Source organism: Symphodus melops (assembly GCF_947650265.1).
Source record: "Symphodus melops genome assembly, chromosome: 21".
Lineage (NCBI taxonomy): Eukaryota > Metazoa > Chordata > Actinopteri > Labriformes > Labridae > Symphodus > Symphodus melops.
This window is the reverse complement of record NC_136711.1, coordinates 12,640,859-12,668,316: the sequence shown is the minus strand read 5'-3', so window position 1 is coordinate 12,668,316 and position 27,458 is coordinate 12,640,859. Positions and strand designations below refer to the sequence as shown.

The window sequence follows — 27,458 nt, the reverse complement described above, 5'->3', positions numbered from 1 at the left end:
ATTTCAGCCTAATGTAATTCGTATAACGTGTGTGTGGTTGTGTGTGCTCTGTAACATGTGCATGTCCAAATGATTGATTGTGTCCTTTAAGGCAAATTACAGTTTGTGTATCGGTCACTAAATTATTAAGTGTTATGTCACGAGAGGTCATGTGAAGTAAATAGCCTGATAAAAACACAACAAGAGAGTAACAAAACCACACACACAGACACACATTTCACGGATTGCTTGATTTAGTTCACTTAATTCTCCCACGTGTCAGAAACAATCCATGACTCTGTAAATGACTGACATTCTGGTGATGATTTTATTCAGAAATAAAAATGTATTTCTTTTTATGATTATTGAGTGAGTTTTCTACAGTTTGTTGGTTTTCCTTTAAAACGCAAATCCTTGCTGGTGTTGCAGTTTGATATCCTGCCAGTCATTCATGTCCTTTCCTCTTCAGCCCATTCTCTTCTTCCAGTGGAAAGCTAGTTTGGCAACATCAAACCCACCTATAGAATATGCACCCAATACAATGAATTAGTTTCTATTACACAGACTACTAGAATTTGCTGCACATGTCAGAAAGATATTGGAGGTGTGATGACATCATTTCTACGATACCATGAGGATTGTTAAACCATGAACAACAGTTTATCTGTTAAATGTGTTCTGAAGGAGGTAAATAAAAATATACAGTATTTCATAAAGATTTGAAATAAATGTTCCTTATTGCGTTTAAATGTTTAACTAACAAGTCAGTGTTTGTGATAAAGTAATACAATGTGAATGTGTTTCGTAACAGGGGAGAGACAAACTTAATATAGCCCCTGAAATATATCAATATTGCTTTAGGAGACAAATACACAAGAGCTTCGATCTTCCTTCTTCCAAAAATCAAGCCCAGGACTTTGAGCTCTGGAAACACATCGTGAAAGTAATGTGTTTAGCAAAGTGAGGTAGTGCAGTTTTCAATACCTTGTCTGGGCTCACATTAGGACACTTCCAGTTGTACAGGTAGTAATAAAGACTGGAGTCATGGATGCTGAACTTAAGTTTCTCCAGGAAACTCTTGTTATCCATCACGTCCAGAACCGAGAAGATGTCGAAACCTTTCTGTCAGTGTGGACGAAGAGCAGTTGTTTTGTCAAATTATCCATTAACACACTTTAACACACATAAACATAACAGTGATGCTTAGTTCAACCTTTCCTTATATGTCATTTTAAGTACATCGGTCATTTGACTCCATGTGTAAAGATAGGATTTAAAATAAATTCCTAAATGTCATTGCCCAAAAATGCAACACAAACATAGTATACCAGGGAAAAAACTTAAACGATAATGAACTAGTGTCATTTGGTAGATTTTAACGAGTTAAATTAGCTACAGTCAAAGAACCTACAGACATGTTAAAACTAGAGCTTACAGATTTCTTAGAATGTAGGGGACATTAGTTAATGTATGCATAATTTAGCAGCCAATCCTTTTTCTTGATTAAAATCTGAATCTAAATGCAGGTTTTTTTTTTAATGGTTAAGGCTTTAAATACATAAGTTACGTACAGATTTGGCCAGCACCAGTGTGTCCTCCATGAGAAGGATTGGGTCGGTGGCAGTCGAGGCAACATAGAAGAGAACCGCTGCGTTCAGGCCAGTGTGGATCGGGTGATTCAAGACTCTGTAGGAGGTGCTGTGGAAACTCACCACGTCTGTCAGTGTGCCATCATCACCCTGTTTGTGGAGGAAAAACATTAGAAAATTGTGTGGAAAGCTTTTAAATCTGTAAAGATAGGGAAACACAGGCTGAAAAAAAAAAAGTGTAATGGTCAGACCTCCACCACGTAGGTGTCAATCACATCCTCCCTCGGCAACAGCCAGTGCTCTACTTCCTGTGAAGACAACTTGGGCCTGAGAAGAAACTTGCAGAGGTGTGACTGAAGAAGTGAGTGTATCCCCACAACATCTTCTTTAGTCATCGGGCGCAGGCCAGGTGTCTTTGTCACCTTGAAGAAATCAGAGGAAATGTGGGCGGGGGGGAAATGCATATTTCAGTTTTTCGAAACTAATATTAAATATTTTAAACATAATTAGTCCTACTCTCACCCAATGACAGATGTGAGCAGTTACAGCCCCCCAGTCTAACATGTAATTCTAGTCTATTCTGTGATATCAGACCCATGTCAGGCTGTAAATGCACTTCCGACTTCTACCTCTAGGTGGCAGCAGAAACTAACCTCAGGCAGTCTGTTGAATTTGAGAGCTCTCTGTAGGTTCATGTTCTGTCTCAGACCTGGGTAACCCACATCGATCAGCTTTCGGGGATTCAGAGGGCGATGCCAGGAGCTGTATGGACAGAATGTTTCAGAAAAATAAGTAACAAAGATGCTATGTTTAGGGCAACTCAAGTTACTATCTAGCCACTATTGTTAAGAGGAAACTAATTACTTTATATATATAACCATCAAAATAAACTTTTGTGTTTTATTTAATACTTTATTGAGTTTGAGACTCAACATCGGGTTTTCAAAACTAAAGTAACTTTAAATATTAATGACTGAATAAGAAACAATCAGAGTCAAAGAGTCCAGGGAGAAAAAACAGCTATACATTATTAATGAGGGATTTTAAACATTTCTGTTGAAGTTTTCTATTTGAATACATTTTGTAAAGAAGAAAAATACAACATAATTTATTAATATCCGAGGGGGAAAATCTGAGTTTTCACTCTGGTACTAAACATGCATACACACACAAATGGACAAACAGCATCCTATGGACATGCATTTGTAATTAGGATGGAAATGCACACGGATGTATGCCACAAGCAGTCAAGCTTTGGTGGTTTTCACAATAGTACCTTGGCAGTGTTCAGGAAGTTAACTGGCATTTATCCAGAAACCAGACCTAATGTCCATACTTTGGTCTTTATGGGGGGCTCGAACTGTGTACTCTCTGGTTCCCAAACTAAGACCCTAAAGACTGGGCTAATTGCTGTCTTTGCTTTAAGATAACTAATACGAGCGATGATTGAGCCAATGGTCTACAGAAGCCATTGCATTTGCAGTACTCGTTGGCATATTAGAAACATGGAGTCCAGTGAATATTCCCTGGAAAAAAATCACAAGGTCTGTCCATCAACAGTTAGAGGGACGACTAGACAGACTAATCTGAAGCGTTGTAGAGATAAAAGGTCAGTCCTGAGTTAAACAGTTGTTATGGTTAAAAAGACAAAGAAAATATTGATAATTAGAGAAGCTGAAATTTAAAAAACAGGGCAAATAAAATGAAAACGAATGTATTTAGATAAAGAAAAACAAGCTAATACTGTCAGCAAAGACTCTGTTTAAATATTTAACCACAAAGCACAAAAGGGAAGCTGTCTTACAGCGGATGCCAGCTACTCAACAGCTTTTTTTTTTCCCAATTAAAAAAAAAAAAAAAAAAGCTTTTAAATTAAAAGTGTTAATGTGGACCAGAGATCAGAAAAAGACAAGTACAGCCATGAAAAATTACTAAAATTATTGTGAAGGACAATCTTTGGTTTAAGTCAAAACCTATTCATCTAAAAAAGGATTTGGAAAATGTTTTATATTTGCACCCTTTAAACTGAAACTTTTTGCCCCACTTCACATTTTGCTTCAAGTGTGATTCAACAAAGCTTAGTAGCTACTACCTGCAAGAGCTCAGTGGTGTGGGCAGAACAACGCTAGCAGAGAAGACCGCCTGGTAGATTCCCTGCTCGTTGACCCGTCTGGTGAGCTCTCGGATCAGAACGGGAGTCATCCGCTTGAAGCGCAGTTTCTGGTGAACACACAGGAATTTGACCTGCACCATCCGCGTCTCCCTGCAGAGCACATTAGCATTTGCTTTGAGACATTTGAAGAAAAAAAAGTTCTAAAAACTCATTTTAAGATAAACTCACATCTCTGCATATATTCATAAGATACTCACGAGTCAAAAATGCACACTTCTGCTGGAACCGCAGCGATGAAGCCGACCAACTTGTTATTGGTCTCTACTCGCACGCCAACGTGCCACTGAGCCAGCCAGTTAGGAGGTTGTAAAGCCCTGAAGAGGAAAAGAAGGACACATCTTGCAATGTCACTCTGCAAATATATGGATAGGGGTAGTTTAATAAACTCTGATTAAGATCAATTTCCTAGAAAAGGATTGAGTCACGAGGCACAAAACAAATGCCACTGCAGTTTTCATTGATCTCAGAGCCAGAGGCCTTCACCTTTTCTGAAAAACATTTCTCAGCATTATAAGTACATATTTTATTTTAGAGGTAATTCTGTCCATGTCATTGTTAACTGAAGGTAACCAACATTTAAGTAGACCACACAGAAAACGTAAAATGAAATAGCATAGTTTGTAACAGTAAGAAATCCTTTTCTGCTGTATTTGTTTTCATAAATAAGTTAATGTGTGAAAGTCACGATAAAGGAATAGTTTATATGGAAGAAAAGATTTTGTACAGAAAGCTCTTTGAAATGTTTTAAACAATTCTTTTATCTGTCCATAAAACAACAATTTGGTGTTGTTTTTGAAAATGGTTCTGGACAATTTTGTATCCAGGGAAAGAAGCTTTGTAGAGTCTATAGATACCTCTAAACTCTGGCAAGAAAGGTCTGGCACCTTGTTAACATTGGTGTAATGGACAATTGATACAGTTCCTGAACTAATGTAGCTAACTGCCTGCTTGCTACTGTAGCCTCAGTCTGCAATAATTGATTAGGTATGTTTCTTTATACTTAAACCCCTAATTAAAGCAACAAATGGGTAAAGAGTCTATATTGCTCACATGCTACAGTACTGCTTGTTACTTACCATTGCAAATACTCTGGAGAGAAATCAAATTTGATTGTGTTGTCATCGTCCTCCATGTAGTTATCATTCAGTAGACTGCAAAGCTCTCTCAACTAAAACAAAGGATTTTAAGATTTCATTGGCTCTGATTCCGAAGGTGCTTTTCTGCAACTCCTTCTAAGAATTTGCAATTTTCACTCTAAAATGTACCTCAGCTTTTCCCCCCCCCCTCATGAACACTTTGTGACAGGGTGAGACCTTGCAAGATGTAACTTACCACTTTGGGACTGCTGAGGTCCAGAGAGTCCCAGGAGAAACCCTGGGGTAGAGAAAAAGGTTCCTGACGGACACTGGATACATCCTCCACTATTGGGCCATGAGTTTCATTACTTTCACCTATGGACACACGTGTATAAAAAACATGTTTGTACTTGATTTTCTTTGTTGGATTAGAAACAAATATATATTAACCAACAATGCATGTTATGTCTTGTTTGTTGGCCAGACTAAAGTTTAAAATGACAATTTGATTTTTTTTTTAACCTGAAAAAGAAGCTTAACAGTTAGCAGCTGGTTAGTTTTGTTTAGCTTAAATAAAGAAAACATTATTAAGCCAAAGTTTAAAAATGACAATTCAATATTTGATTGTGGTTGATGCAGTTTTTGAAAATTGCTTTGTTTCGAGCAGTAACTTTGTAAATAGTCCCTGATGGTTGCCAGAAACAGCTCAACAAAGTGGTCATTCAGTTAGCAAACGTGTATATACAGTACACATTTTCCACAAATGTTTTGCATGTTAATTATCAAGCCCCATAATGTAAAGATAGCTCATAGCTGTTGGCTTTGGTCTTATATGTAGCTTACGTTCCCCTGTAGAAAGGAAAAAATATCAAACCCCTAAATTAAGTAAATTTGAACCAGTGCTTCGGTTCTACAGTTTTTTGGCAGTAAATTAATAAGACAAGGCAACTTCTTACCCAGTCTTGGGACAGGCTGTGTGTCCCAGAAGCGGTATGTTCTTTTTTTGGCCTGCTGCAGGGTTTTTGGCAGACTTGAGCCCATTGAGAAGAGATGGAGAGCTCTCTGGATCTCCTGTTGTTTTTTCTCTGGGAGAGCATTTAGCTTTTAGAGAGGAGAAGACAGGCAAGGATAAGTTGCTAAAATCTTTTCAGGAAATTGAGATTTGACCATTGCAGAGTGCTCACACCTCTGCTACATTTATGAGCGTTTACAAGCCTTAAAGTCCTAATACTGTTTCATGGTATGACGCATGACCAGACAAAAAACATGATATTATTGTAGCAACATTTAAAGTCATATTTCTTCTTAAAACTACCAAAATGTTCACACATCAACAAAAGTACAGAAATTGGTAGAGAAGAAATCCTGCTAATTTTTCGTAGTATTGAATGACTATCAATGGATGTTTTACAGTAACAATGATAATATTAATGCTGTACTAAATAATATCCTCTTTTCCTTCTGGTGGTCCATGCACTATGTTCAAATCCTAAACTATTACAATGTAAGCAGCAGCTCTAAACCCTATCACTGCTTGCTCTTTCATGGTTTCTGTACTTCTTAGTATGTTACAGTAGTTTAAAATCATGGTCCTCTCCTCAGTGGCAAGAACATGCAAGCTTCACAGGCTCATTAAGGATTTGAACCTTTAAACATCACATTGGTATTTTTTAAAATGTACAATGTCACATGGAAATCCAGGCATGAGGACTGTGCTGTTAAAGGCAAGACTAATATTTAACTCTAAGGCATGTTCTTGAGGTAATCTTTTTAGTCTTGGTGTTGTCTTTTTTGTTAGATTCTTGAATCAAAAGGTCTACTGACATTAAACTTGCAATAAATTGATTTTTTTTTATCAGATTCAGCTTGTCTTGACCTTAAAATTTGAAACATGTCTTGCTTTTAACACTGAAAATAACAGTGGATCATCAATACATTGTGTTTTTAAGTATTGCCTTTCAAAAAAAAAAAAAAAAAAAGCTCCAGTCAGGCCTTGGCTCCAACTTTCCCCCCACTTTGGGACCATGATAGCATAATAACTCTTTAAGTGTACACTAGAAACTGATTCTAAAACAAGTACATGAATATTACAGACAAATTATGAGTTTCATTTTGTTTCAAGTAAATGTACCATGGCAAAAGGGTCCCTTGGTCCCTCAGGTTGCCAGGAATCTTCCTTCTTGGTCTTCTTACTGCTCCTTTTAAGGCCCCCACCCTCTTCTTTTGTTAGCTCCATATCACTGAAAGACATTTTCATGCACTGATCTTCATGTATATTGCACTGAATCATTTTTTTACCAACTTAAAAGAAGAGAAAACTTTTAATTCTGTCATACTTACAGCGAGCTTGACTCAGTCATTTGTAACAAATGTGCGTCCTTGAAGCTGATCGTGAATTGGGGTGTTTTTCTGACACATTTGTGGTTTTTCAACTCTTATCTCAGCGAGCAGGAGAGTGACCGCCTCAGTAACCAAAACCAACTCCCACCCAGCCGTTAGATAACTTAGAGCAATTCTAACAATTAAATATAAATTCTCACGGCCTCAGCCAGCTGCTGAATAGTAGACACTGCGGCAGATTAAAGCTTAATCCATAGCGTATGTTTAATTGGTTGAAGTTGTCTCATTGCATAGTTCACATATAGGCCTCCATAAAACTTACCACTTCTAACCTGATACTTTTATCCAGAGAAAAATGAGGACATAGCCCCTTTAATGAAAATGAACTAAATGTACATTCCATTATCAAATGATTACAGCTTTATTTATAACTGACAGGACATTAAAAATGTTCCGAAAAGAGAGGAGATACTGTACTGACCCAACAGTATGGTTCTGTATTTTTGAAGTGGGGTTGAGGTACTTGTCAATAGTAAGTATCCTACATTAGCCACCAGAGATATTTGTCAGTTCAGCCTCTCTATTGAGAAAAAAGCAGTGCAAGCACGAAATCGAGGCTTTACATTTTAGGTATGTTTTGCATACGTAATTTAGCTAATAAAAAACAATGTCAGGGTAAATGTATTTTGATATTGTTTTTCCAGTTCTTTATCTTACCACTTGCTAGCCTCTTGGTTTAGTTACTGCTTTGGCAAACCACATGCTACACACAGATCAGCTAATACTTAGATAACCTGGGACAGCCACACTTCCAAAATATCAAATCAACCCTTTAAAGTATTGACTTTGGAGCATTTTTGTAGTGTGTGTGTGTGGGGTCCAAATTTACAGCCCACTTCTGTCCATTTGTAGTCCACTTCTGTCCATTTGTAGTCCACTTCTGTCCATTTGCACCTAATTTATGTTCAATAAATGGTGTAATCGTCTTTGATCTGAGGATTTAGCTAAATGCTGCTCACATGAATTTTCATGAAGAAAGTAAAGCCTGTAGCTATTTTTGTTTCTACTTTATGGTTTTACAGGGAATCTCTGCTCTCACTGAGAGCTGAATACCTACAGTGTTGGATAAGGATGCTGCTAAAAGCTGACAAATATGGGAAAGTGGTGAAAAAAAAAAGAGTACTTAGATATGTCCATAAACAAGTGCTAATGGGACAACAAAGTGGCAGAGGGCAGGCCTTTTTTTCTCCTGGGTTAAAAAATATTTTACAAGGTATATCAGTGTACTTTTATTTTCTAGTTCTGTGCTTTGGAGCAGGCACACAGATTTAAAATCCAGGCAGTGGTGATTAAAGTTGTCTTCAAGCTCTTTCTGAAAAAAGGTAAAGTCCTTTGTGGTGCGCTCTAACATTACTAACGGTGTGGGGAAAGAATTTGTATTTGCATAAATGAGCATCCAAGAAATCATAGATAGATTTCAATTTAAGACTAATTCAGTTCTCCAATTTTGATAAGAATTGTAAATGGGATTGGTATTGGACTTTTAGAGCACTTTTTGTCTGACTACTCACAAAGAAGCTGTCGTGTTATTCATGCGCCAAATTGCAATTTTGCGTGCATATGATACGCCTTGCAACACATACTGACTGGTTAAGGTTAGGAAAAGGAATTGGGACAGGTTAGAATAGTTGTCTATGGGCAACCCCTTGACTCCTCCTGACAAAAGTTAGGGATTGGTGTATCATATGCACGCAAAATTGCAATTTGGCGTCTGCATTGCACGACACTTCAATGTCGTGTTATTTGTACGCAAACTGTGAGACTGGGTTCGTCCATCAGTATTACCTAATCTCATTTATACACATTTACACAATGCTGAATTAGCATCAGCAGTGTTAAAGGACACTTTGATATCTGATTGCAGGAACTATAGGGTTTGAACCCCCATTATACCGCAACTCTCTAGTTAATAACTCTGGGTTACATTTATCAAGAAGAAAACAATCTTTTTCTGCCTGTGGACTCAGAACAAGGAACAAGTCTCTCTTTCTGGGTCCTAATCAACATCTTTTCATCATAGAGCAGGACTTTGATGTTGCCAACGTATTCGAAAAAGAAAATGGGGTTGTTCTGATTAAGAATCCTCCCTCTTAAATCATGCAATCGCGGGACCTTATTTGTAGATTTTATTTGGCGGTGTTGTCGGCCTTAATGAGTTCACCTTGAGTGGAATGCTCCTGGCTTTCTCTCCATGCCAGACTTTGAGTCAGAAGAGGTCTTATGTTCAATATAGAAGCTGGCCAGCTGTGTTATTGGTGACTTGTCATTTCCCGTCTGCCTTTGTCCATCTTACATTTAGGACGGGTAGCATTATGGGTAAAAGTGACAGTAACAGTCATTGGACAGGATTCACTGTCTCACTCAAGGACGTAGGAGATCACTCTCAGAGAAAATGGCTGTTCTGGGAGATTGAGACATTGACTTTACAATTACAACCGTTACATCTACAATCAATGACAACCTCAATCCCATCTTTCCTGGATGTCTGCCTTCCAATCCCTCTCTCTGACTTATTCTCTTGTTTTATATTCCTGCGAAAGAACAAGACAGAAAAGGCGAAATACACATTTACTGTAACTGTCCTTGGCATACCTTCGTATGTGCCAAGACTGAAGGGAAAACTCCTGATAAACTCGACCATCTCTCAAATGAAGAAGTTTATGGCTTTATCACCCTTAACATCTCTTAAAATGTTGACAACATTCAACAGTAGGCACTGGACAGGCGAGTAACAGAACAATAAATACACAAGGCACATCAAGATACATTTCAACTATAGTTGAAAATGATAATAATCTGTCACATTGCATTATCACTATAACTTTAAATTATATAAATAGATACAAATAAATAAAATAAACTATTTATCTCTCTACATGTTAATAATTCTTTGATACAAGAAAGACTCATGATCCGTCTTTTCCAGCCCTCCAGCTTTGTATCTCTGAGTCTTTGTTTAAAAGTTAATACCTAGAATCCTGCCAAAATACATCAATGTACAACACAGGTTCATGCTGTTTTTGCTTTTTCTACATCCTGTCTGAAAATAAGACACCTTCAGTTAGCTTGGTTTTGTTCATAAACTGATTTGACACCTTTGAGCAAAGACACCTTTTTTTTCCCCATCTCAAACAAGCACAGTGTGTCTTTTATGATAATAGTTTCTAAGGTGTCTTCTTTGGGGTGCTGTTTTGCTTGTTCCTGAGAGTAGGTGCTCCTCGTACAGAGGCTGAAGTCGTAGTCACGTTGTTCCCAGGTTCGCCTCTTGACCCTGTCGCTATTAGGGCTCCCACATTTGCTGTCTCTTTATTGCCGTCCTATCTCTCCAATCATCCCAAAAAAGATCTTAAGGAAGTTTATAGTAAGTCTTTAAATGCTGTTAATCATTAAGTCATCTTAGTCTGTTTCAAATCTAGAAAATGCAATGACGTTCAGTAAATACAATTAGATTTATTTTTTTCATTTTTTACAAAACATGCACAAGATTATATGAAACTCAGATATCAAATTTGATCATTCTTACCTTAATAAATACATCAAATTCAACTTCATTATATTTGTTCAATTTGAAGTTCTTCATTTCCAAAAGGAATCACATTTCAAGCGGTTATTCTGAATTGTTGAACCTTGAACTTTTCTGATCTTCTGACAACTCAAAGTGCCTTTTTATTTAATTGTTGATGGCTCAAAAACAAAATCTAAACTAACAATAAATCACATTTGGTTTAAGCATATTCAGCCCAATACATTGGATTTAATCAAATTAAATGTCCAACAAGTAAGATATCTAACGAAATGCTATACTGTACCATCAGACTTGAAGGAAACATGCATTGTTGAAGTACTGGCATCTCTGTCAACAATATCGCAACCACTATGTCCTCCTAATAAGTTTAGATTCTGCTGTGGTTTTTCTTGTGTTGTTTTTGACCAGAAAAGTAGATGGCACCCCAGTTACATTTTCGAGCCTAATATAACTGATTCTACCTGACCTAAAAAGCCTCCGAATTTTTCTGATGAGATCCATGTCTAGTAACAAGGTAAAACTAGGATAAATATTGAGACACTTTTCCAATAGAGAGGTTAGAACTCACAAAGGTTTCAGGACCGAAGCAGGTCCTAAAACGTAGCTGCTGAAAAGTAACAATGAACACTAAATCCCTTTGGTTTGTGTAGGTCACATTTTTTATTAGTTGTTGTTGTTGTTTGTTGCTTTAGTTTGTCTGCTTGTTTTGGGGGCAAGAAACATCAAATAAACTTTCCATCTGCAATAAAAAAAAAAACTAAGAAATGTGTCACCTTTAATAACAGGAACTAATCTGCCATCATGCATGTGCTGTGTTAAATCAGGCAGTGCTATAAACTCCTTATCCTACTGAGTTATATCTTGAGCGGAAAACAAATCATTTTTTTGGATTTTGTCCACGATGGAATCCAAAAATTATCAGTCACTTTCATTATGGCAGTAGCCAAACTCATTCCAAGCTTTACGTGAACCTCCATATGCTGGCGTGGATACCTGCCAAAGTGGGCGCGAGAAGAAAACCGATCCACAGAACCACATTCAAAATTGACTCTATTTTATTGGCAGTCTGTTTGTGTTACTTTCCTGCTCTGATTGTGCGCATCATAGCTTATGTGGGAGTTTTAAAGGAAACAGAAACAGAAAACATCTCCATACAAACTAAGACTGTCAATAATATCCTGCCCACTCTTTTAATGTGTTTTTTTCCATTTCTCTTCCCTATCTCATCGTTTTACCTGTATTTATGTAAATAACTTTATAAATACATGTGTCTGACCCAAATACCTCCAGGATAATCAAGCGACCTATTTAAATCCACTGGTGGCTGAACCTAGAATTCATCTGATGCTTTAGATATGAGGAAAAGTTAAGGGTTGGTGAGGGGGGGGACAATTCTCACTCGGCTGCAGCAGCCTCAGGGTCAGACAGAAATCTGGTTCAGGATGAAGTTTGGCTCCATTTGGGACACTATTTCAGCCAAATTTCATCATAAAACATCATGATAGAAGATGCAATATTTACACAATTCTTTACTCCTCATTCCCTTCTTTGCGTAAGTTTCAGGAATAGGATAATCCATATGATTTATTTTCTTTCAGAAGTCAAAAGTTACCATTTTACACACTTCTCTGCTGTTATTTGTACATGTATGTCTTTTTTATAAAATAAAAATCCAATAAAGATATTGCCAAAAGAAGTTACAGTAATTATCTTTTATTTATTATTATCTATCTACTATCTATACTGTTTTTTTCCTGTTTATGAAAAGTAATGAAAACAACTAAATAGATTTTAAGTTTTTTGCATTAGTTAAACTAGCCACCAAACAGACCATATAATACAGGTTGCAGATGGATAACACAAACCTGGATTACACGATGGAAGTAAAATTCCATATATTATTTTCTGAATAGGACATTAATGAATTCTATTGACCAAACATATTAACTATGAACATCTCAGACTTCATCAACAAGAATCCTCCAAATTTACTTTGAACTTAAAATAACGAGATGGTTCACATACCATCCTGCAGTGTTTGTGTTTAACACGTGGATGACTGTGTCCACACAGACAGTTCTTCACACCAGTTTTCCCACATTTATTCGTATGCACATGCAAACATGTGATGTGAAATTTAGGAGTCTTAGCAAGTCTTCCATGCAAAAAAGCTCTTGAATTAAAATAACTTGACACATTTTAGTAAATCAAGTTTAGCTTATCCAAAAAAAAAAAAAAAAAGATCAAATTATTTAAAAGTATTTAAGAGTTCAAACCTTGCTTGTTTTGAAGTGCATTTGTCCTTTTGCAGTGCGTTTGTGTCTTTGCATTTGTTTTGGGAGTTTGCATTTGCTTTTGAATGTGCAGTGTTTCTGAATATGCTGCGCTTTTTTCTAAATGTTCATTGTTTAATCAGTTGATGAGGGTTTGACCCCTATTCTTAACTTTCTTAACTTTTTCGCATCTAATTACAACTTATTTTTAAAGAAAGATAAACACACACAAAAAAAAACAGCATAACGACAACCAACTTTAATGACAGAAATAATGTTTGAAAACAGATTAAAGGTCCCAAAGTATGCCCTTTTTGGGGGTTCATATACTTGTATGTCTACTAAAGTTTGTTCAGAATAGCTAATGTTAGAAAAGTGTCTGTTTTCATTTACTGCTGCTCCATGCAAGCTTTCTCATCTGCCTGTATGCCTAATGCTGAGAATCCCCCCTCTTATGACCTAAAGTGCACTATGCTGGTGTCGGTGTGTGTATTTCTCCTTCATTGAAAGACCCATGAGAGCCTGTTTTTATTGTTCCTGGTCGTGAAGACATGTTTACTGTAATGGTTGGAATATATTTGGCACAGAGCATGCATCTTTCTGCGTGAGCTTTTCTGAGAGTGCGTATCTTACAGATTAGCCTCTGATCCCTTCGTAAACCACAAATCAATAGGTCTCAGTCATTCAGATGGTGAGACAGACAGTTCTGCTTCAAAACACCCAAACATTTCTTCTGCTCCACATTCAGAGCACACATGTCTCTCTGACACCAAAGAAAGGAGCAGGAAAGACAGACAGACAGACAGACAGACAGACAGACAGACAGACAGACAGACAGACAGACAGACAGACAGACAGACAGACAGACAGACAGACAGACAGACAGACAGACAGACAGACAGACAGACAGACAGACAGACAGACAGACAGACAGACAGACAGACAGACAGACAGACAGACAGACAGACAGACAGACAGACAGACAGACAGACAGACAGACAGACAGGGAAAAAGGAAAAAAGCAGGATGGAACAGGTCTATTTTTCGCATGGGTAAAAGATTTGGAGTGAACAAAGACACAGGCAGATGAAAAGCTATGGAGCAGGAGTTTGCCTTGAAGCATTATAGCAGAGGTAGCCCTGAGCATTGTGGGCCCTTTACAGGGGGCTAATAGGGGCCCTTCAACCCATCTATTATTCCATCCTTGGATGTTTATTGGGGCACTTTGAGAGGTGGGTTTTTTCTTCCTGTGAAACTGGTGAAATATGAATGAATCTTGTGTGTGATTTTCTTTATTCATAATTATGGTTGAGCCTGCATTGGTTAAACCATTTATAGACCATTATAAACCATTAATAAACATTTATAAACCCCTAAACTATTAATAAACCACTAAGTAACTTTAAAACCATTATGTAACCATTAATACACATTAATAAACCATTTATAAACCATTTATAAATCATTAATAAACAATTTATAGACCATTTATAAACCATTTATAAACATCTATAAACCATTAATAAATTATTATTAAACCATTTATAAACCATTTAAAGACCATTTATAGACCATTTATAAACCATTTATAAACCATTTATAAACATCTATAAACCATTAATAAATTATTATTAAACCATTTATAAACCATTTAAAGACCATTTATAGACCATTAATAAACCATTTAAAGACCATTTATAAACCATTAATAAACCATCAATAAACCATTTATAAACTATTTATAGAACGTTTATTAACCATTTATAACCCATCTATAAACCATTAATAAAGTATCATTTATTTAATTTACTTACATAATCAGTATGTGGATTACTTACCCCCAAAGGCATCCCCATTGTCTTCCTTTTCATAAATGAAGGGGGGGAAAGGCATCATGATCCCTAAGAAAAGCAACATACACACAAACACCAACAAAAATGGAAAAAGTCAGGATTACTGGTTTACATGGTATAGAATTAATTTATATACAAAGACATGGATGTGTGTGCATATAGCAGATGCAATCCGCCACAAGACATCTGCACACACACACACGCAGGCTGTATGACGGGATCTTGCATGCTGAGCCTGTTCTGGCTCAGAGGGACTGGCAGTGACTGGTGGACTGTCTGGCAGAGGCAGTGAGGTTGGCATGAAGAGATTGAATGAATCCTTTGGAGTTAACAATGACAGTGTGGATCTCAGTCATTATTTTAGATGGAAATGGAAAATCACATTATACTGCGAATCAGGTTTAACTCTTTCAACTCTGGATGAACTACACTGCGCAAACCTCCCTGCTATGAGTTCCCTGTATATAAAGTCCTCTGCAGTAATAAAGGAACACCTGTAGTTTCTTATTATATGAAACAAGGTTACTTGGTATTACTGCCAATTCAATTTCAACATTGAACTTTGTAAGTTCAATGTTCCTCCTTTAAATACTTCTTTATTTTTGTTTTTACTTCTGAAACTGCTTAAGAAAATAATCAATCAAATAACACTCTATTACCTTAATACTTAATTTAATGTAAGTTAACTATGAACGCTGTTGCTGAATTTTCTCTTATTTGTTGAGTTTAAGGAGGCTGGGACATTTAAGAGCTGTGTGGAAGGCTGAGCAAAATTAGTATAAAACAAATATATTCTTATCTAGTCTTGTTTATTTACACATTTCAAATTATAGTACGGTTAGAAACGAGGTGTTGTGATTCGTTATCTGAGATTTTATGCCTTTGAAAGAAGTTTCAATGAATGTTCACAGGGACAACAAGAATTTAGGTCCATCAGAAACAATTTTCAACAAACGTATATTTATATTTATTTATATATGCACTATTTATATTTTACACCCTGCTATAGACCTGCTATTTCGTACTGTGCAATAAGAAATCTGATGTCTGTTTATCCATTTAATTTTAGAATGCTGCAAACTGTAAATGAGTCCTACCACACATATCCCACCTTCCGTTAACTAGGGTCACTCTTTTTTCTTTTTTTCGACCCATACTCTTCTTGTTGTTGTTTTTTGTTTTTTAGCTGTGTACACTTTAAGATGAAGCCAAGTAATCTCGTTGTACAATTTGTATAATGACAATAAAGGCATTCTATTCTAAAAGAAAGTCCTCTAACCTTTGTTGTATTGAAGTAGCAGGAATTGTTAAGATGTGTAAATAATTAAGCATGATATAATTTTAGATATGAACAAAATGAAAACAAATCCTGAGGTGTATTTGGTTACTTTGATCCATGAAACAGAAAAGCTGAAGGAGGGCTGTCACAACAAAATAATTAAAGGCTGTTTCAAATATTGTTAGTGTTTTCTTCAGTGAAAAATGTAGTATCCTTTTTGGAAATAATCTTCATTCACACTACACCACCAGAACGAAACAACTTCTTTTTTTTTCCTCAAGCTACAATGGAACCAATAGTGAGTGCTGTTTTACAGAGACACCCTTTAGATTATTACACATGCCCATGAAATCAAATGCTTCAAACAATAAAATAAAAACACAGTAGATGAACATGAACAGTGGGACCATCCCCTTTCACTGCAGTGATAAAACATCACCCGACACTCAGCCAACACCATGGGACTGTGCCGTCCCCATAACCACCGCCGTCCTCATTCATGCCAGGCCTGCTTCGACCCCACCTCAGAGGAAAGCAGCGCCAGGAATACAAAGCAGAAATCCTGCCTGCATATTATCCCATATGCTCTTTTGTAAAGCGTCTCGAAACAACACTTGTTATGAATTGGCGCTACACAAAAAATGGATGATTGATTGACTTGTTGAAGAGAGTTAGTTTCCCTCTCATTTTATGTCTCAAATGTAATATCGTATTTTTTGTCTCAGCGTGAATCTGCCTAAGGACACACATAATACAGAGCTTGTAGAGTTTAAACATAGGAAATAACCGGCGCTTCAGGAAGCTTTTGTGGCCACAGTTAGGACATACTGCTGCAATAGAAGTGTCTTCTCACAGAGAGGAGGGGAGATCTTTGAGTTTCTAAAAGATTTGCAGTTTTTTCTCTCTCGCTCTGGGCTGATTTATTTAGCACAGACATTATAATTAGGAGAAGGACAACAGCATGGAAAAGCATGCAATTGGACCACACAGAGAAAAACACAGAAACACTCAAGTCAACAAATGCATTTCACGCAAAATATATAAGCTTGCATACTATAAGTAATATATTGAATTTTACTATATACTAAGTACCGTAAATTCCGGACTATAAGCCGCTACTTTTTTCTCACACTTTCTACTCCGGTGCGGCTAATGCATGGATTTTTTATGGGGGACAATGAGCTTCTGCCGCAAAAACATTTGACTTCGTCACGTCGGATCTTAATATCAGTCATTTTGCGCTTCATGCACGCACCCTCATCATGGAAAACACACGGAGAAATGCATATGATGTAGCTTTCAAGTTAAAGGCGATCGACCTGGCTGTTAAAGAAGCTAACAGAGCTGCTGCACGTTAAGATGACACTGACAGCGACAACAGAGACTGAGGAAGTGAGTAATGAAGTCATTCTGAGGCAGTGAATGGATGGACTTTTTCTTGTGAAATATATTACGGTCATCTTTTTCATCAGCCGTGTTACAGACACCGTCGGCTAGGCTTCGTATTGTAACGGTTCATGTTGTAAAGTCAGTAGTTGATAATGTGTTCATAATTCCGATTATGTGGAGAGTCAGTGAATGCACCAGCGAGAACGTGTTGAGTGGCTGCATGAGAGAACGCTGGGGGAGAGAGTTGGATTGTTATGGCAAGTTGTGTGTTGCTCTCTGCTGTAAACGGCGTGGTCACGGCCGACAGTGATCGGGTTATTAAAAGTTATTATTTGAACGCTCTCGTCGTCCTTTAACGTCCGTACGGACGCTACAGTATTTGCGGATGTTACCGGTAGCCTACTTCTGTGTAAATAGCTCTTGTTATAGCGTGGACACCTGCGGCTTATAATCAAGTGCGGCTTATATATGTACAAATACATTTATTTACTTATTTTTAGCCGGTGCGGCTTATATCCAGGTGCGCTCAAGAGTACGGAATTTACGGTACTATATTGAATTTTAATTAAAGTGGTTAGACATAAATTCTTATTATATATTTCCACAGGTGTTACATTCTGAGTGTATTAATTTCTTCAAATGTCATATAACTTTCTTTCGAAAGAGTTGCAATTGCGAATGTTGTTTTTATCCTGGATGATGTTTTATCTTTTTATTTATAATAGGGGGACGCTTCTTTTATCCAATCAGCAAACAATTATCATAATACTTCAAATCCTTGTAAAAACAAAGCCGCAGCCAAGACCCCTCCACAGGTCTGTAAAGTTCATAGATTTGATCGCCACATAATTTACCAAGAAAATGTGAGGAAAAACTGTTCCTCTCGTTTTTCAATATGGACCTAAATTACTGTTGAGTGTCAGACAAAACAGGAAGCATGTTGAATTAGGGCCAGCGAGTTATCGTCATGTTGCATAGAAGCACTTGAAGGAGGCTGTCTTGCAGTTTTCATTCGAAATTCTGCAGTTTCTAAAACATTTTTTCAGTGAGTGCTGAAGGCTAGTTTTTTTTAAAGACTGACAAACTGAACAAACTTCATCACAGTCACAGCTTAAAACACAGATTGCATCTGTAGCCATTTTTAAATCAGCACAGAAAACAAAGAGAGAGACGAAGAAAATGTTTAATTTGAATTGCTTGCTCTTCTCAGAGTAGTTTTAATATATAATATAATATAGAAAATATAACACTACATTATAATATATTCGCAACACTCATTTCTAAGACTCAACTGTGCTGTGGTAAAACACCACTTCTGTAACCAACAGATACATTGTGCCAGACAGATTGACTGATACTCATACACATATCAGTGAATGTGGGTGAATCTCTTTTGTTTTAAAATTGTTGGTGTGAAGAGGCTGGCTAAAAGGGGGAACATGTTTTTCTCCCTAAAGTGTCAAAAACATGTCACCTCTTTATGATGGATTGAAGCTTGAACTAAAGCCCTTCAGAAGTGTCTGTGCAGTTTTTGAAAAGCCCAATAGGTGATGATGGTGTGGCGAGGTAACCGTAGGACCTCCAACAGACGGCAGAACATGTGAGACATGTAGTGCCACGTTTGCTGTGTCCTGGGAAAGGGAAACTTTGAATAGTCGTCTGACATGATTGCTTTTCCAACCACGGGCTAAAATGGGCTCGGGAAGCTGTGTGTAAAAGCTTTCTCTGCTGTGGGGAAAGTATCAGTAGAAAATTTGAATCACTCTTCCCAAACTTTCTTGTCATGAATTCCAAATATGTAACACCCTAAGAGTGAGTGTGTGTGTGTGTGTGTGTGTGCGTGTGTATGTGCACTTGTTGATGCAGAAAAGGGGGTCATTCCTCCTCCTTTTTCCTCCTTGGCTTTCTTTTCTCTCCTCTGTCCTCTTCTCCTGAGCACTCATTCATTTTTGAAAATGCTATTGAAGTTTTTTTTGTGTGTAGGATTCACACTTTACTTCCACATCTCCAACTCATCCCTTTGAAGGTGAACAGAAATGAACTAGAACCTAATTCATGCTAAATTTGGCAGGCAGATTATCCAAAGTCATTTCGGTCGGAACACCTGTTCGCAAGAGCTATTTTGCTCAACCAACATCTTGACACTTTACCGCTAAACCAATTATGCAATCCCAGCTCCTGAGATGAGAGCTCAATAAGCACAATGTGTCAGCTCTAGATGTAGTGCGTGGGGATGATGGATATGAAAAGGGCCAATTATATGGCACGAAAAGCCCCATCGAAATTAAGAATTAACTGAACAACAAGAAAAGCCAGGGTGATGTAGTTTTCTCTAGGTCCAAAGAAAATAGAAAAAAGGTATTTGGAAGGAAATAAAATGAGAAAGGCCAAGTCAGAATAACATACTTATTTCTTGTAAATTGTTAATTAACTTATTGCTTTAAAAACATGTAATGAGTGTGCTGTACCTATTGGCCAGGTCACCCTTTGAAAAGAGTCTCAGTAGGATACTTTAAATGCCAATAGGGACAACAGATGGAAACTAGCGCCTCTGCTATAATCTGGCATCTTTTAAAACTGTAATTGTTACAGCTATTCATGCACTGTCCCTAACAAATAAATAAATAATAATAAAAAAAATTAAAACGGTAAATTTAAATGGTTTATAAATGGTTTACAAATGTTTATTAATAATTTATTAATGTCTTGAGAATTGCCCATAGTAATCCCTAATCTGCCATAGTCATCAACACATGGGAGAATGAGTCAGCTTGTTAGCGAGCTGCTTCTATTGGAGTTCAATTATATTTTATGTGCAGCAAAAAAAAAGATTTTGGAGTCCATTCAAAACTACCGTTAAAAAACTAAGCGACGACAAAAAGTATAAGAAAACAAATTCAGTTTGTGTGGTAAATAGAGATAATACTATTACCTTCTTGTTTAGCTTGTAGCGTAGCTTTTGCTTGCTGCTCAATTAGCAGCCATCAACATCATGTTTCCAGCTGAGTGCTAAATCAAGGTTATTTAAGTGTCTGTTAAAACAAGAGGAACTTTTCATGACTCGATAATAAACTGGATATGTATCCTATAGAAGACAACAAAGGTAATAGATTCAATCTATTTTATTTTATTGTTTTTAAACCTGTATGGACCTCACTTGTGTTGTTAAGAGTTGTGCCAGACTTTGTCATTGCTGTGGTACCTGTGTCTTTATTTTTGATAATTGTCCATACTGTACATGTGTGAGAAAACCACATTATGATGTGTTTTCCTGTCTCAGCATTGTTTACAAGGAAGTCAGATTGTGATGTGCAGGACTTGTTATGAGGGCTCAGTATCTGAATTGGTCAATTTCTTTTTTGCACATGTAATAGGAAAAGGATATCATAACAGTGCATATAAACCATGATATACTGATTCTAAAAATGGACTAACACAACCATAACATGCTCATTAGCCCCAAAATTGCTTTTGTTGTGCATCCTTGTTTATATCTGCTGCTGTTTGTTTGTTTGTGTTGGTGCCACTTGATTGTGTTTCATACCAACTATAATGACAGTAAAACAATTAATCGGATACTCAGGGATTTTTAGAAGGTCCAGCTTTTTACAATAAAGAAAAGGATCCAATGTTTTGCAAAATCTTCTGAGAGAGACATTTATTGTACATCTGATTCTTTCCAGTTTGGCCAAATGAAGAAATACGATTTCCACTTAAAATATAACAAGCCTCAGGCATGGAGGGTAACAAAGGCTGTGAGGGCAGCTTCTAGGAAGGAGAGTAATACTGTGTGTATGGAGTTTCTCTGAATGGTGCAGTCATAACAGAAGGTTCAATCAGTTCAACTCCAACTTTGAAAAAAGAGATCCGACGATTTCCTCCCAGTTTGATTTTGAAGTAGAACAAGACCAGAACAAGTGAGCATGGGTCGCCGGTACCTGCTGGTCTGAGTACACACAGAGGGTATGAATCAAAGTATAGATGTATGATAGCATCCCCTTCAGGACTTTAAGGAGGGAGTCCAGTCCAGGGAGTGAATATGGATAGAGTCGGACATTTGGGAAGTTTATATAGTCTTTTTGTGACACTATTTATATCTAAGAATGATATGAAAGAGGAGCTGTTTTCTTTACCTGAGCATGATTAATTATCACAGTAGTTCACAGTAATTTTCAGATAACCTATTGATGATTGATAATCAGCTGCAGCCAGATATTATGCACATTTGGCCTCATTAAAGGGGATATATAATACCCTTTTTTCATCATATATATATATATGTGTGTGTGTGTGTTCAAAAATACTGTAAAGGTGGATTTTTCATAATATGTCCCCTTTAAAGTAGAGAAAGTTAAGAGTTTCAGATATTTTGTTTAATCTGTGAAAACAGAAAAGTCGCTTGATGCTTCCCCAAATCTAAAGTCTGTTTTTGGTCACAGTAGATAGAGGGAGTAGGAGATGGGACCTGTCAGTCATCGTTAAATGCTGATGGACAAGCAGCAGCCACTGTTCTGGACATCACGTCCAAAGAGCTCAGATTGCTCAGAAATAAAGAAAAAAAGTATCTGGCAGTGGTTTTCACTTTAGCAGTTGGCCACCATCAAGTTCAGGAACAATTGATGCAGTATTGGAATAAAAAAATAAAAAAAAACTATTCATTAAAAGTATTTCAGAAGCAGAAACAGGGGAGCCCCTCTAGTGTTTGAGTAACTAATTCAACTCACCAAATCTTGTTTTCCATGAATCACCTCCCATGCCTCCTTCAACACTGTGCACTTAAAGAGGGATTCACTGCTGGGGTTGTTCATGCTTTCATGTAAAAAAATAAATAAATAAATAAAAAAAAACACACACAATGTTCCATTACTTTGTCACACAGAGCTCTCTCAGGGGAAATTAGGCCACTCATTGTACATGGAGTTCAGTGACACATTGAACTCAGCCAGCAGGAAATTTACGAGAATATAAAAGTCCAGAAGTACTTAGAGGAAAAACTCAATTTAGATACCTTAAGCCCACAAACTGCTACAGCTTATATGGACTAAGATGATCATATTCAATACAAAAAGCCATAGCAAAGCGAGCATGAACATGTCTTAAATTTAAACCTCAATGTATGTCCCTTGGTGCATTTCTACCATATCTTTACGATCTATCTTAAATCTCCAAATGTACACGTCCTTAGTCTTGTCTTTTGGCGATGATCACCACAAGCACCACTATAGTGAACATAATACTGTGAGAAGGTGAGGTAGAGCTGTGGTGGACAAATTGTAGAAGCGTATGTTTACTTAAAAAAAAAAAAATACTCAGGTGTCTTAATATTCTTCTGAAGTCAAAAAACGTATTTTAGTTTTAGCTGTGATCAAAATAGCACTGTACCCAACTCAGAGTATTTTCACTTCAATCATATTTAACTGTTGGATTTATTTGTTCCTTATCTCTGTTCTGTTCTGGATTAGCCATGAGCTTTGTTTCAGACCTGTTAATATGTCTTCCATTAGTAATGGCTCAGCAGTAAAACAGTATTGTCTTTGTCATGTTGCATGAAATCAATATTCTTATTAATACTTGCAGAGAAAACATATCCTGCAAACTACTCTTTGGTTATTTCTTTCCTTCAAATGTTGATCTTGACCCTGCGATTTCCAAACATTTAAAATCCCAAACGTCACCGTATGAATCAGATCATAGATTAATGTCATAAATGTCATCGAATATATTTTGTATTATTTCAAAACAAAAACGTCTGTCCTGCTCAGCGAGCCAGGTCGCATCATATACACATTTTAAAATAAAACTAAATCTCCATGAATCTTAATCATGAATCACAATCTCTTCACTTTAAGCTTTGAATTTTGCTACAATTCCAATAATAATAACGAAGCGACATAAACCGAAATGCCTTTTTTATTTGGGAAATGCTTTTAAAAATCTGAGTTAAACAGACTGTCATATTAGAAGCTGCATCATTTCAGTGACAGTTGTTCTCCCCCATCAGGGACAATAACTTTACAAACAAACAACTGAAATCTTTCCGTGAATAACAAGTTTGCTATGTTCTACAGAATTTCTTTTCTCTCCCATGTGCTTGAACAATAATGAACATGTAATACACAGTGTGTGTGTGTGTGTGTGTGTGTGTGTGTGTGTGTGTGTGTGTGTGTGTGTATTTGCAGTGTATGGTGTGTGAGTCAGATAAAACATCAAACTGTGTGCGTGCATTGTCTCGGTAGCTTTCATTCCTGTATGGAACACTGTGTTCTGTGACAGAGTTTGTTGGGCTGAGTTTACAGCTACAGAGACCAGCAGGCTGTGATGTTAAAAGCCTTAAAAGAGATCTATACTGACATACACCATTCATTATGTCCATCTGGGACACCTACTGATAGTGCTGCAAGATGTGCAACTCAAAAAACCTCCCCATTTATCTTAAACTGGCGCCAAAAAGATTCTTCATTTAAGCCTTTGCCTCAAACCATGCTTGGGTGAAATGACTTAAACTGTTATCAGGATAGAAAATACCATGTCAGTCAATATTGAAAATGATCACAAAAAAATGCCAAATCATTATCTCCTTCTAATTTACAGGTGGATTTTTGCTCCTGAGTGAACATTAAAGAAGCTAGACGGCGAAGTCTGTAAGCCTGCTCCCATATCCCTGTGACGTGATTGGCTGATTGTCGTCTTTTCCTTTTCTTTAATGTCGGGTGGGAAATAGCGTTTAAGGTGCTGAAATAGCGCCCCCCCCATTCCCAGTGTTTGGGTTGTGTAATTACAGGTTTAAAGCTATCTTTTTTTTGAACATTTTTTTACATTTATATCATGTTAATTCGTCTTTTATGTCCCAGGCCTACCTCAAACGCTTCTCCCTCCCCAGTTGTTCACTTTCCTCTGATTGGCCAGCTCAGTTTGCAGTCACAGTCAAATTTTGAATGAGCTTCCAGTGTGCCGTTTTTTTTTTTTTTTTTTTTTTTTTTAAAGAGCTGTCAAAGTGTGCATGTCCAAGAAACTTTGCTCGCTGCTTTGCTCTATTATATCGTCAGGCCAAGTCCTCACAGAGTTCTTAATCATGCGTCCTGCACAGCTGGTCAGTTATGATATGTCAAATCCTCGATTATCCCTTCCGCCCACTCCAGAAGCACGGAGGTAACTCGTGACATCACTAAAATATCTCTTTTCTGCTGTAGATTTTCGGGAAGATCAAAAAAACTCAATTTGTCAACAAAGTTTAGGAACATTCAAGAGAACAAAAAAAAGTGAATGAATAACAAAATGAAGACGTACTGTAAAGCCAGAACAACATTTCCCCAGCTGTGGCCCTGAAAAAGTCAACGCTCACAATAAACATGTACACACACCAGCACATACACGCACAATCTGATATGACAGCTTTGAGAATGGGTTATTGATTTGTGATCATGCCTGCAGTGGCATTTCAATTCCTGATAACCAGCAGCGGAAATTCCACGAGGTCATTTATTACAAATGTCACAACAACTGCTGCGTGTGTGTGATTGGCAGTCTAGTGTGGATGCATGTAGGTCTTCACCTGCTGCTTCCTTAAAATGATAGAGAGAGAGAGAGAGAGAGAGAGAGAGAGAGAGAGAGAGAGAGAGAGAGAGAGAGAGAGAGAGAGAGAGAGAGAGAGAGTGAGAGAGAGAGAGAGAGAGAGAGATAGAGAGATAGATAGATAGATAGATAGATAGATAGATAGATAGATAGATAGATAGATAGATACTTTATTGATCCCGAGGGAAATTCAGGAAATGTGCGTATGTGAGCCTTTTTTTTTTAATAGTAATTGTTTGTAAAACAAAGGTGGAAATGCAATTGCCAATGTGTGTGTGTGTGTGCGTGCGTGCGTTCGCCCACCACTCATCCTGCAGGGAGTTTCAGAGAAGGTTCAGAGAAGCGTAGAACAATCAGCGAGAAGAACAGAGAGGACAGGAAGGAGGAGAGCAGTCTCAATGGGGAGGGAGAGAGAGAGAGAGAGAGAGAGAGAGAGAGAGAGAGAGAGAAAACAGTAGAGATAGTCAAAGGGAAACAAAGAGACTGAGAGATTGGGAGAAATATCAAGCAAGTCAGACAAGAGAGAAACAGCGTGAGAGAGCCACAGACAGAAGGAGAGACACGACACAGCTGTAAGCTCAGAGTGCAAACATACCGGTGATACACACTATGCAGTTTATTAGATTTCAAGCACTTAGTTAATTCTGACAGCGTCCAAAGAGAACGCGAGCGTGTTGGCTACTAAAGTGAGTCTGTCACAGGACAGTAATTCACTTCATTTTGTGTTCCGTGTCACAGCGGAAGGCAAAACTATGGCATATCTTCGATTCCTATGACCAGCAAGTCAAATTCCATTTACTGTTACTCTTACACGAAGCTCCACTGCGGTCGCTAAAAGGTGTTACACGGAGTGATGCTTCTTTTGCCTCTCAAGCAATCTTTGGCGGAGTACAAACACGAGACGCATGAGGCACAACAAGCTGACTGCAAACAGCTCCTTTTTTTTTTGTCCCGTTATTAAGTAGTCCGCATGCCAGGCCAGTAGTGGACGCTTTGACTTTGTAATGACACAACACACACATGTATCCACAGACTGGAAGGGAGATTGAGCTGCATGTGTGACTATGTATTTGGGTTCTGTTGCTATTTTGATTCCGTTTGGGGGTGTTAAAGGTGATTTCATACATTACTCCTTTTCTGGTGATAACATTAAGGATGTCTGTGTAAAACGGTGTAAAATGGCTTTTAAAAAAAAAAAATTATAACGTTATGTTGAAGTTTACATCACATTATTTAAGAAGTGAACATCTTTCCTGAACATCTACTATCGACCGTTTTTGTCTGTAGTGCCTCTAAACCATTTCCTCAGTCCCTTCTTCTCCGTCTTCACTAACACAAATCGTTGTTGACAGTCATTAAGCTCCCCGTCTAAAAGTTTTAAGCGGCCACCAAAAGGTCAGAACATCTCCCGGTACCACGGAAAGAGGTAGAGGAGCTCAGACGCAGACTGTCTCTGCTGACAGGGAATCAACGTGCCACACACTGCAGCTGGGTCCTTTCCCTTCAAGATACAAAACATGTCTGGATCAAAAGCCCCGACAATCAATGACAGGGTCAAAAATAGATCAGGTCTAATAAATCATTTAAAGTTAGCCCAGACCTTCTAACAACGCCCAAACAAGAGGAACGTTTACCACCAATCATCATCATACATCATTTGTGATGACAGAATGCCTAGTATTAATCCTTTTTAGAAGTAGTTTAAAAAGTGCTCCGTTGACCTAATGCTTTAAGACATGAGGCGTTGGATTATTGTTGTTCAGTTCAGTTATTAACAAAAGGCTTTATTACAAAAGTGCCATACAGATTCTACATGAATGAATCAACTATGTTCGGCTGAACTGGAGTGAATTGGGGTTTTGAGTGAGAAGTGACTTGAAACGAAACCGAACTTCAAACAAGAAGAACAATTGAACGAGAACTCTGGACTTTAGTTCCTCAGTCCTACACTTACATCAAACCTTAACAACTCAAGTCCAGCACAGTACCTACATGTTGTTTCATTTACAATAAGCAGTTGTCTGTGAACAAAGTCAAAGCAGCAAGTACACTTGTAGAAACATCGTGACATGAAAGCGGAGTGGAGATATAAAAATGTAAGGAGACGATGAATTCTTAACGTGAAATTTCTGACTTTTCTTTTGTACCATCACAGCTACTTTCTATAAATCTAAAAATGTTTGTGTGTGTGTGTGTGTGTGTGTGTGTTTGTGCGTGTTTGCCGGCATGCAGGCTGGCACACTTGCTCCTTCATATTTTTGAGATGAATGACACAGTCGGAAAAAATCCATAAACTCATCTTCTTTTGACTTCAAGGCAAATACACATGTTCATATGTCCCTTCCTTTT

The 27,458-nt window shown here is 37.5% G+C and overlaps 2 protein-coding genes across 3 annotated transcripts in view; both read right to left on the bottom strand.

Moving 5' to 3' along the window:
- The window catches only part of LOC306817216 (supervillin-like), a 262,812-nt gene that overhangs the window by 42,454 nt on the left and 192,900 nt on the right, over positions 1 to 27,458 (bottom strand). The gene's annotated exons all lie outside the window — the stretch shown is intronic.
- Positions 311 to 7,989, bottom strand: LOC306817221 (glycylpeptide N-tetradecanoyltransferase 1-like). 2 transcript variants are annotated; one of them, XM_079333924.1, is made up of 12 exons: positions 7,158 to 7,989; positions 6,949 to 7,057; positions 5,774 to 5,918; positions 5,074 to 5,192; positions 4,818 to 4,909; positions 3,939 to 4,055; positions 3,661 to 3,831; positions 2,222 to 2,330; positions 1,820 to 1,990; positions 1,551 to 1,718; positions 964 to 1,101; positions 311 to 497 (listed from the first exon to the last, which is right to left on the bottom strand). In XM_079333924.1, exons 1-12 carry the CDS (start codon positions 7,175 to 7,177, stop codon positions 474 to 476), a joined length of 1,383 nt encoding a protein of 460 aa, XP_079190050.1. In that variant the 5' UTR covers positions 7,178 to 7,989; the 3' UTR covers positions 311 to 473. The 2 variants fall into 2 exon arrangements, with proteins under 2 accessions (XP_079190050.1, XP_079190049.1); XM_079333923.1 differs by having other exon boundaries at positions 6,949 to 7,989.

What these genes read in the sequence shown, in the direction of transcription:
- LOC306817221 (XM_079333923.1), bottom strand. Translation starts at nt 7,107, where the DNA reads ATGATTCAGTGCAATATACATGAAGATCAGTGCATGAAAATGTCTTTC. An exon ending in TCTCCAGAGTATTTGCAATG is followed by an intron (nt 4,056 to 4,817) that starts GTAAGTAACAAG and finishes TTTCCTCTTCAG; the next exon opens with GGCTTTACAACCTCCTAACT. An exon ending in GAAGTGTGCATTTTTGACTC is followed by an intron (nt 3,832 to 3,938) that starts GTGAGTATCTTA and finishes TGTGCTCTGCAG; the next exon opens with GGAGACGCGGATGGTGCAGG.